At 39.6% G+C, this 11,843-nt stretch overlaps 1 protein-coding gene and 1 long non-coding RNA gene across 3 annotated transcripts; one reads left to right on the plus strand and one right to left on the minus strand.

Moving 5' to 3' along the window:
• Window positions 1-1,093: 1,093 nt before the first annotated feature.
• On the plus strand, window positions 1,094-9,316 carry LOC148884752 (Golgi phosphoprotein 3-like). Of its 2 annotated transcripts, XR_016118306.1 has the most exons (6): window positions 1,094-1,511; window positions 1,887-2,018; window positions 3,589-3,703; window positions 3,795-3,955; window positions 5,356-6,456; window positions 6,507-9,316. XR_016118306.1 is itself a non-coding variant. In XM_089020728.1 (5 exons), exons 1-5 carry the CDS (start codon window positions 1,302-1,304, stop codon window positions 5,617-5,619), a joined length of 882 nt encoding a protein of 293 aa, XP_088876854.1. In that variant the 5' UTR covers window positions 1,094-1,301; the 3' UTR covers window positions 5,620-6,461. The 2 variants fall into 2 exon arrangements, 1 of the variants encoding a protein (XP_088876854.1); XM_089020728.1 differs by lacking the exon at window positions 6,507-9,316 and having other exon boundaries at window positions 5,356-6,461.
• Window positions 9,317-10,000: 684 nt separating this feature from the next.
• On the minus strand, window positions 10,001-11,827 carry LOC148884753 (uncharacterized). Its single transcript, XR_016118295.1, has 2 exons — window positions 11,674-11,827; window positions 10,001-10,449 (listed from the first exon to the last, which is right to left on the minus strand). It is a non-coding gene; the product is annotated as an uncharacterized LOC148884753 (long non-coding RNA).
• Window positions 11,828-11,843: the final 16 nt, after the last annotated feature.

The raw sequence follows: 11,843 nt of genomic DNA on the forward strand, positions 1-11,843 counted from the left end.
ATCCGCTTTTTTTTGGCAGAATAGAAAGTATTCCACATAAACAGACTGCCATCATCTGGTCCAAATGAGTTAATACATGGTAGAGGTTACAAAGATGTCTTTTGTTCCTTTATTAAATTACACAAGCGTGCTAAACATAAGGGATATTAGTTTGTATCGTAATCTGGCATAACAAACGACTTCTGGTTAATTATTTTGTGTCGTTGTGACCTATTGTACATTCATACAACACTTGTTTGGTAGAATTTTGTAAAGTTAAGTCGCAGTTAACGCAAAAATATCGCAGGTCATAGTGTTTGGTAATTTAACAGTTGTAAATTTAAAGTAATTCAATATATATTTCATTGTTCGGCATTAGACACACACAGTCGGGTTCCATGACTTGACTCGCAAGGTCCATTAAATAATAAAATATTACAGTTTGTTTTTATAGTAGTTTACAAATGACCTTATTACGTGTTTAGCCAGTTTGTGCTGTAGAATAGTTAACAGTGCTTTAAAAAGTTGTTTTTTAGACTTGGAACAGATTAAAGTTTTTTTACATTGATTATAATGGATTGGATTTGTCTTTATTAGTCTCGCGGGGGAGAAATTTACATTTCACAGCAGCAAAGTGATGAAAGGAATGAAAGTAGAAAAACAAAATACATGAATACATACATTATTATTATTATTATTATTATTATTATTATTATTATTATTATTATTATTATTATTATTATTACTATTACTATTATTACTACTATTATTACTAGTACTATTATTACTACTACTATTATTACTGTTATTACTATTATTATTACTATTACTATTATTACTACTATTATTACTAGTACTATTACTACTACTATTATTATTATTATTATTATTACTACTATTACTATTCCTACTACTACTACTACTACTACTCTTACTATCATTATTATTATTATTATTATTATTATTATTATTATTATTATTATTATTATTATTATTATTATTATTATTATTATCTGTACCTCGTCGCATTTTCACGTCCATGAAAGCAACAATGACGCGTTCATGTTCCGTTCACGCTCGCATTCAACAACGTCAACCCCCGCCCTCTCCACCATGTTGGCTGGATCAGGAAGTGGCTTGAGTGAGTCGAAGAAGCTGCGGGCTGAAGTCTGAGCACGAACGTAGCTTACACCGGCCGTCTCTCTTCGACCCACCCCGCACACAATCCACCACCTGTCCCATTCGGCGTACATGCTGGGCGGCCTCCCGCTCGCTCAAGCCAGCCACTTTTCACCGGATCGGACCGTTTCACAACGTCAGACATGGCTTCTCTGACGCAGAGAACCTCGGGCCTCGTCCAGCGGCGGACCGAGGCCACCCGGAGCGCCGCCGCCGACAAGGAGAGGGAACCCGACCCCGAGGAGGAAGACGCGCGTCGCGGCGAAGAGGACGAAGACGACAAGGGGGACTCAAAGGAGACCCGACTTACCCTCATGGAGGAGGTGCTGCTGTTGGGCCTCAAGGACCGAGAGGTGAGCGCTCTTCTTTTCCGTCGAATCCGTCAATTAGCTCGTCGGTTAGCCACCAAGCTAACGGGATGTTAGCGAATGTCAACAAAGCTAACTTTAGCTGTTTCTTCGGTGCTTTTGCTACCCGACGACGACTACTTCAAACAACCGTGACCTCAAAAGTTAACAAAGTCCACAATAAGCTATTTTGTATGTCTTAACGCACTTATTATTTCTTTACATTAATACTTTTCTTGACAACTTGCCACTGGTTACGTGATTTTCTCTCGCTTAAGCCACACGTCAGCGAACGGACAAACAAGCATACCTTTTTTTTCCTTTTATGCCCCCACCCCCCTGGTCTTGCCTTCGTTTTTCTTCTAAATAAACCCCCCTCAGGGTTATACGTCGTTTTGGAACGACTGCATTTCGTCCGGCCTCCGAGGCTGCATGCTTGTCGAGCTGGCTCTCCGGGGGAGGCTCCAGCTGGAGGCCTGCGGCATGAGAAGGAAAAGTCTGCTCTCCAGAAAGGTGAGGAGAACATATTATCCGGCTGACATTACGTTCTTTGAAAGGCCTCGGTACATCCAGTAGTTGCATCATTATGTGGGTGGACAATTATTTGGATTGGGACTGCAATCTGGACTAGTAGAACTATTTTTTTTAATTCGTTTTAGCAATCCACACTGGTATAACTGGTTTTTGATTCGTTTTTGCATCGGTTTAAAAAAGGTCTTAAGTCTCGGCTTCTCTAAGATCGCATACACACTGCTGCTGTGGTCGACGTAAGTAAAAGTGCAGTGATTAACGAACTTAATTGGTTCCCAGACAGTGTGTAAGGCGAAAAGTGTGTATCCCAAAAATTAATATCCCATAGGAAACCATTAAAATGAGAATAATCCATTCCCAGGTCCCCATAAAACATAATTTTCAACCAAATAAGCCTTAAAACTACACAAAATATACTTTATTATATGTATAATAAATGTATTATGGTATTATAATTAAATACATAAACTGTACTGTGTAATAACGTTGTTTTATTAACCTTTGTGATGGTCATTGATGGCTTGGTGGAATGCAGTGGCCAGTGTCATCAGCATAAAACACTTGATGAGGAACGTAGCCTTCTTCTTTCACCATCTTCTGTAAAGTGTCCTTGAAAGCTTTGAAAGCCGCTTAAAATGTAATGTATTATTATTATTATTATTATTATTATTATTATTATTATTATTATTATTATTATTGTATTAAGTTCATCCTGTCTACTTGATATCTAATTTAAAATAGATTATTTTCTGACAGACATTGTATTGTAGGTGTTCAAATACCTGACATGTTTTGGCGTATACTTCCGCCGACGAAGGCGGGTTGATAGATTTTTGCATCATGTGTACAGATGGCTTGTGCGGGTTATTTGTGGAGGCTGATTGATGGGATATTTTAACCTTGCAGTCTTCACTCTGCCTTTGAACTATCAAAGTTGAAACAAGTCCAAATGTCACTGTTTTTTTATCTATTTTCTCACTCTCTCTCTCTGTCATCTGCCTGTGTCTTTAATGTTTAAACCACCTCCCCTCATTGCTGCGTTCTTGACCAATCACGTGGCTTTAACCGACGACTGGGGGCGGGGAATAGAGGACCAAAAAAAAGCCGGCTGCAATTTTCTTGTTAGAACGGGCTCCTTCTCGAACGACACATCAGTCATTGTGGCAGCTGCGTGTGTATCCCGAAAAATAGTTTGTATGCCAAGGTTAAATTTTCATAAATTTAACGTTCGTAAACCGAAAAGTTCGTAAGCCAAAGGGTTCGTAAACCGAGATATCACTGTACAACTATTTCTTTATTCGTTTTTGCATCGGTTTAAAGAAAAGTCTCGGCTTCCCTAAGACCGCATACACACTACTGCTGTGGTCGACTTAAAAGTATTCACAATGTATCACGTTTTATCTATAATCGGCCATCATTGCTGACAACTTGTGTGCGACTATGAGTCATTAGCATACACCGGCCAAGTTGTTCCTGCTCAGCAAGGATGTGAGCCACCTTGTTCAAATACGCCAGTCCATTTTTTTTTATTTTTTTTTTTTAATTTGCTCAGGTCATCTGCAAGTCAGATGCGCCAACTGGAGATGTGCTTCTGGATGAGGCCTTGAAGCACATTAAGGAAACACAGCCTCCCGAGACTGTACAGAGCTGGATAGAGCTGCTGAGCGGTAAGGCAGAGGACTAGGAGAAATAAAAAATCTAGCAAACGATGACTTTTGTTATTGTTGACGCGGGCATTTTATCTCCTTGTCTTATCAGGAGAGACGTGGAGTCCCTTTAAGCTGCACTACCAGCTGAGGAATGTCCGGGAAAGACTAGCCAAAAACCTGGTTGAGAAAGGCGTCCTCACCACCGAGAAACAAAATTTCCTGCTTTTCGACATGACCACTCATCCGCTCACCAATAGCACCATCAAACAGGTACTATAATAGTAGTAGTAGTAGTAGTAATAGTAGTAGTAGTAGTAGTAGGAATAGAAATAGTTATAGTAATCTGTTTCCATAATAATCACGCCAGCGTTCACTCAACCCAGAATAACTCAAAAAGATAGAAACCTAGCTTGCTAGCCAATAGTTAGCTAGATAGCTAATATGTTTCCTGACTATTAGCTAGCCAGCCAGCAATATAGCTAATAGATAGCCAGCTAGATAGCTAGCTAATAATAATAATAATAATAATAACCCATTTCATTTCTAAGCGCCTTTCAAAACTCTCGAGGTCATTTTCCAGTCACGGGCTTTTTTTTTTTTTCTGTGGGTGAGCAGCGGCAGCCACATGCGCCAGCGTTCACTCAACCCGGAATAACTCAAAACGATAGAAACCTTGCTAGCCAGTTAATAGCCAATAGCTAGCTAGATAGCTAATATGTTTCCTGACTATTAGCTAGCCAGCCTGCCATATAGCTAATAGATAGCCAGCTAGATAGCGAACTAGCTAGCTAGTAATAATAAAAATCCATTTAATTTCTAAGCGCCTTTCAAAACTCTCAAGGTCACTTTCCAGTCACGGCCTATTTTTTTTTTCTATAGGTGAGCAGTGGCAGCCACACGCGCCAGCGTTCGCTCAACACGGAATAACTCAAAAAGATAGAAACCTAGCTAGCTATCTAATAAATAACTAATAGATAGCTATCTAGCTACCTTATACTGTAGATAGCTTATAGATAGCAAATATATATACAGTAAAGTCTCGTTATATCGATATTCAAGGGAGTCCGAAAAAATATCGATATAACCGGGACTATCGATATATCCGATATCGATATAACGAGACTTTACTGTATATAGCTCGATAGCCAGTTATCTAGCTAATAGAGCGCAAATAGAGAGTTAGCTAGCTATAAAGTTAGCTTTCTAGCTAGCTAACTAGCTAGAAAGTTAGCTACCTAGCTAAGGGATAACCAATAGATAGATAGCCAGCTACCTAGCTAGCTTATAGATAGCCAGCTATCTAGCTAGCTTATGGATAGGTAATGTTTTCTGACTCAATTAGCTAGCTAGCCAGCCATATAGCTAATAGATAGCCAGCTTGATAGCTAATAGATAGCCAGATAGCTAGCTAGCTAGCTGCCGCTCCTCACCCACAGAAAAACTTACTCCTGTGACTGTAAAGTGACCTTGAGAGTTTTGAAAGGCGCTTAGAAATGAAATGGATTATTATTATCATTAATAACAGTAATGATGATAATTATGATAACAATGATAATGATAGTAATGCTAATAATAATGATGATAATAATAATAATGTGTATAATGAAGTTTAAAAAAGTGTACTTTACAACGAATAAAATCATTTTTTTTCTTCCTCCTTGTGGTTCCAGCGGCTGGTGAAGAAGGTCCAGGATTCAGTTCTGGAAAAGTGGGTGAATGACCCTCAGCGCATGGACAAGCGTTTGCTTTCTTTGATCCTGCTGGCGCACTCGTCGGACGTGCTGGAAAACGCCTTTGCGCCCCTCCAAGACGAGCAGTACGACTTAGGCATGAAGAGGGTGCACACCCTCTTGGAGTTGGAGCCCGAAAAAGAGAGCGCCAAATCCGGCGCCAATGAACTCATGTGGGCCGTGGTTGCCACCTTCACCAAATGAGGAGCAAAAACCCCATTTTCTTTTTTTTTTTTTTTTCCCCGTTCTTTTTTTTTTTATTAAGTGAGCGTTGCAGTTGGACCCTGATCGATTTCTGAAGGACGTCAAACGAGACAATCTAATTCAAGTCAGGGGAAGCCATTTTGTGCGGTCCGCGTATATCCCAGTGCAATCTCCATCGGCGGTGGGCGTCAAAGGAAAGGTGAACAAAATGGACCTTACAGTACACACGGCTTGAGAAAATGGTCGCTGTCGTCACGGTGACTTATGAAGGAAGCATCATGGACCGACTCCCATTCAGCCAATCACGAGGCGGAACGACGACGACAGAAAGCTGTTTGAATATTTTGTCAACTTCCTTGATATCAAGCTCAAAGTCCATGTACAAGTACACGCTTTGTTTTCAAAGAAAGAAGATAAGATGATTTAGAATCATTTTGGAAGTCAAAAGGCGCTACTAGTAGCATCCAGGACGTTTGCGCTCGATAGGCCTGATAGTGTTACTAGTGCAACAAATGTGTTTGCTAATAGTTTAATTGGACTTTGGTTGGCTAAAAAGTTGTTCCTATGGAAAATACTCAACTAATAATAATAATAATACATTTCATTCCTATGTGTCTTTCAAAACTCTCATGGTCACTTTACAGTCACAGGATAAGTTTTTTTGAGCAGCGGCAGCCACATGCGCCAGCGTTCCCTCAGCCCGGAATAACTCAAATAGATAGAAAGTTAGCTAGCTAGCTAATAGATAAATAATAGCTAGGTAGATAGGTAATAGATAGCTAGCTCGGTAGCCATCTAGCCAGATAACTAATAGATAGCAAATAGCTAGCCAGCTAGGTAGCCAGCAAGATAGCAAAGAGCTAGGTAGCCAGCCAGTTAGCTAATAGATAGCAAAAAGATAGCTAGCTAAGTAGCCAGCGAGCTACATAGCTAATAGATAGCAAATAGCTAGATAGGTAGCGAGCCAGCTGCACAGCTAATAGATAGCTAGATAGCCAGATAACTAGGTAGCTAATAGATTGCAAATCGATAGATAGCTAGTTAGCCAGCTAGATAGCTAATAGATAGTGTATATTCCTGGTGATGGTGGTGGGGTTCAAACGGTCTTCTAATGAGCTAATCTTTCTAGCTGGCTACCTAGCTGGTTATCTAGCTAGCTACCTAGCTGGCTATCTATTTCCTATGTATTAGCTATGTATCTCGCTATCTATTAGCTAGCTAGCTAGCTTTCTATCTTTGAAATACTTCCGAGTTGAGTGAACGCTGGCGTGTGTGGCTGCCGCTGCTCACCCACAGAGAAACTTATCCTGTGACCGTAAAGTGACCTTGAGAGTTTTGAAAGGCGCTTAGAAATGAAATGTATTATTATTATGAAGGTGACTTTACTAGTGTTCCCTACTCATTTTACTAGTACCCTGAATCTTATTAAGGGCAACAAGCGTACTTGTGCATGAACCTTGTAGCAGCAAATTCATGCTCTAATGGCTTAACTTAGAAAACCCAACCTTTCTCATTCCTGATATGCGTTTATGATGATTATTATTTTTTTTAATCATGATGCCGCATTCACACGTGAGTCATTCCACAAAGTGTAGAGTCAGACACACATCTTGCGTTTAAAAAAAATATACAGGTAACATCCGACTTAACGACAGAGTTTCATTCCGACCAAATGGTCGTAGGTCGAAATGGTCGTAAGTTGAAATCCATTCAAAATATTGAATAGAGACTCGGAGGCTAAATGACTCGCATACTCCCTCTCTTAAAATGCTAGCTAGCTTTCTATCTATTTGGGTTACTTCCGGGTTGAGTGAACGCTGGCGCGTGTGGCTGCCGCTGCTCAACTGCAGAAAAAACGACTTTGTGACTGTAAAGTGACCTTGAGAGTTTTGAAAGGCGTTTACAAATGAAATGGATTATTATTATTAAAAATGGGGTCTGGAGGTCGTGGTCGTAAGTACGGGTGGTCGTAAGTCGGGCTGGTCGTAAGTTGGATGTTGCCTGTATATATATATGATGACCCTTCATGATTATTTACCGTCATTCTTAACACGTTCGTCCAAGCTGATGCGAATTAGCATCCCTCGCTGTGACATTTTAGTTCAGCCATCGTTTTCGCACATGCTAGCTAACTGCTGGAACGGAACCTCCAAAGTCCACGTTAGCAACTTCTTTTTGCCGCCCCCCACACACACACACGTTGAAAATTATACTAAATATCACTAAGCAAACAAACAAGCAGTAAACCAGTTTTTCAGCAAGCAGGAGTTATTAAAAGGTAAGCTAACTAGTTAGTGAATTGATAGAGGGCATTCAATGTTTGAATCAAAGTTATGAAAATGTGTATTACAATAGTTTATTGAGATTAAGCTGTGGTGTTAAAAGTGCTAAAGCTGTTACTCACGAGCCAATTTTTGTCTTTTACTCTTTGTCCTTCATGCAGTTAGTCTTAAATGAGTGGCAGTAGTTACAGGAAATCTTTTAAAAATAACATGGACACAACCCAGACGTTTATTTTTATTTTTTATTTTGGGGGGCGGGGGGCTTGGAACGCTAACATGGCCACTGTCACACGTCAAAACAACCACCTATGTATTAGAAAACAGAACAAAATAAAGTGCATTTCGTGTTAGCATCTCGTGCTAGCTTCGGTAGCACGAGATGCTAGCGTAGCTAGTTTTAACCATTAACATGCTTCTTGCCCTAAAACAAAAGTGCATCTCTTGGCTAATATGAAAAGGTAATATACTACATCTTGGCTTATTTTCTTACATTCTGGGGAATTGAACGCTAACATGGCCACTGTTACACGTCGAAACAACCGCTGATGTATTAGAAAACAACAAAACAAAAGTGAATTTCGTGTTAGCATCTCGTGCTAGCTTCGGTAGAACGAGATGCTAGCGTGGCTGCTTTTAACCATTGACATGCTTCTTCCCCCAAAACACAAAAGTGCGTCTCTTGGCTAATATGAAAAGCTAATATACGATATCTTGGCTTATTTTCTTACATTTTGGGGAGTTAAATGCTAACATGGCTACTGTCACACGTCAAAACAACCCCTGATATATTCGAAAACAGAACAAAACAAAGTGCATTTGGGGCTTTTCGTGCTAGCATCTCGTGCTAGCTTAGGTAGTACGTGATGCTAGCGTAGCTAGTTTTACCCATTGACATGCTTCTTGCCCTGCAACACAAGTGTATATCTTGGCTAATATACTATATCTTGGCTTATGTTCCTACATTTTGAGGGATTTTGGAGGTTCCACCGTATGTTTATTTTAATTTTTTGATGTTATTTTGATCGGGGGGGGGGGGGGGTGATAATCAAGCACCATTTCTACAAACAGGCCCAACAAAAGGGACCTCTTTTATTTCTGTTGTGGTGCAGGGCTGACAAAAAAAAGAGGATTTCCAGCTGCTTAGTGGCATTTGTGTTCTTCCATTCCCGCACAGCAACACCCAAAGGTGAATGAAAGAAGGGAGGAAGGGATGTTTGCATGCAACAGGCAGATGTAGCTCCAGAAGAAAATGGCATCCTCTGTATAATAATTCTATTGATTATTAGTCGTTTTATGTGTACAAGCTAACGGAATTGTACAAAAAAAAAGGGATCTCTCCTATCCCCTCTATCTGTAAGCTTTTGTATTACCACATGAAAATAAAGTAAAAAGATTCTTTTAAGTGCCTGAATTTAGGTCACGTCGCTCTTGTGGTTTATTGGAAAATTTCGTGTTTGCTATTTTGCGCTTCATTAGTATATCGGTTTTAGTCTATCACGTTTTTATTTTGACCATAAAACATAAGGAACATAATAGCCAGCTAGATAGCTAATAGATAGCTAGCAAGTAATAATAATAATCCATTTCATTCCTAAGTGCCTTTCAAAACTCTCCAGGTCACTTTACAGTCACAGGATACATTTTTTTTCTGTGGGTGAGCAGCGGCAGCCACACGCGCCAGCGTTCACTCAACCCCGAAGTAACTTAAATAGATAGCAAGCTAGCTAGCGAACATATAGCTATTAGCTAGTGAATTCATAGCAAATAGATAGCTATTAGTTAGCGAATTGATAGCAATGGTCTCAGGCAATAGAAGAGGTTGAAAAAAAATACACAATACACCTATATTCGCTAGAGAATAGCTATCCAGTCGCGAGCGAACAGATAGCCAATCGCCAGCTAGCAATTAGCTAGCCACTCCCCAGCTAATAGCGAGCAAAAACAGTTAATAGTTAGCCAGCACATAGCTAGCCACTCGCCAGCGAATAGATAGCTAATACCTAACGAATAGATAGCTACCAAATAGCTAGCTATTAGCCATCGAATAGCTACTAGATAGCTTTTAGTACTTGAGACGTGAAACAAAATGGCAGACAAAATAAGCAGGTGACAGACACAAGTTTATTTGCATATTGTGAAAGTATCGGTTGATCATTTGTTTGATCTTTTTTTCCAAACAGATCCTCTTGAGATGGTCCGAGATGAAAATCTTTTCACCAGGTCATCAATATCCCGAGATCACCCATCTCTGATCTTCGTATTTTACCGCCAAGCGACTAATCAAGCGTCTCTCATCCTTGACCACTGGGGTAGCTCATTCAATTGGCTTTCTTTCAGGCTTGATGCGCGCATTTCCTCTGGATTCTCTTCTGTGGAGATCCCCTGTCACATCATCAGGTACCTCTGGAATTGGCCAGAGTCTTGTGTTCTTTAGTCAGGGCCCTCAAGAAGAAGCAGGTCCAGTAGAACCGGTCCCCGAGCTGGCGCAGCTCCAGGCCGACCTTGATGGCTTGTGAAGGTTGGAGGTTCGGAGTGCTGCTGGTCAATGCTAGAAGACATTTAGAAGTAATTTCAATCAACACTTGTTCAATATCCAAGTGGGAAAAGACATAACATGTCAGGAGAAAGTGCTGTAAATATAGTACAGTGATACCTCGGTTTACGAACCCCTTTGCCTTACGAACTTTTCGGTTTACGAAACTTACATTTATCAACATTTTACCTTGACATAAACTATTTTTCGGGATACACACGGAGCTGCAACAATGACTGATGTGTTGTTTGCGAACGAGCCCGTTCTTCTAACAACAAAATGGCAGCCGGCTTGTTTTAGTCCTCTATTCCCCGCCCCCAGTCTTCGGTTAAAGCCACGTGATTGGTCAAGAACGCAGCAGTGAGGGGGGTTAAACATTAAACAGACATGCAGACGACAGAGATGGAGTGATAAAATGGATAGAAAACAGTGAAATTTGGACTCGTTTCAACTTTGGTCGTTCAAAAGTAGAGTGTAGACTGCAAGGTTAAAATATCCCATCAATCAGGCTCCACAAACAACCCGCAGAAGCCATCTGTACACTTGATGATAAAAAGATATCAACCCAGCTAACGGATTATTCTAATTTTAATGGTTTCCTATGGGAAATTAATTTTTGGGATACACACTTTTCACCTTACACACTGTCTGGGAACCAATTAAGTTCGTAAGCCAAGATATCACTGTAGTCAAAAATCATTTGACCCACAAATGGTCATAGCAAGTCAATCATTGTTCAAGGTTTAAGTCAAATAGATTTATTTCGAATCAAATTCAATTAAAAAAGACGAAATTCATTTAAAAAATGTACACATACATTCAAAATACAGATATCATCTGTAGTATTGTCAATATTATTCAATAAAAGGCTGTACTGCCCAAATTTAAACAGATGCATATATTTTTTTCTTAAACGTACATAAATTATTCATAATAATAATAATGATAATACATTTTATTTCAAGCGTCTTTCAAAGCTCTCAATGACACTTTACAGTCACAAGCATAGATACAATAATAAATAAAATACAAATAATAAATAAGCTCATAAAGTGATGTACTATTGAGGTAAAAAAAATGCTAATACGTATATGAAAAGCAACAATATGCTCTATTAAACTTTATTTATACCGTGAACTTGTTTTTACTGGCGTCTTGCATGTAAACGAGGCACCGAATAAAACGTCTTCCGCAATGCGGAAAAATGTTAAAATGGTCAAAAAGTAAAATAACACCCACCTTGGCCTGACATCTTTATTCGCAGGTTTTTTGCAACGCGAACGAGGATAAAATAGTTGCACGTTTCCAATTCTTCGTTTTAACTTCACAGAGTAAGAAAAAACACTGCAAGTTAGCGTCTGAATTACTATTCATAGCCGGCATGTTTATATAACAGCGACACGTCACAA

The sequence above is a fragment of the Hippocampus bargibanti genome, linkage group LG18, assembly GCF_051943395.1.
Source record: "Hippocampus bargibanti isolate YZ-2025 linkage group LG18, ASM5194339v1, whole genome shotgun sequence".
Taxonomy (NCBI): Eukaryota; Metazoa; Chordata; class Actinopteri; order Syngnathiformes; family Syngnathidae; genus Hippocampus; species Hippocampus bargibanti.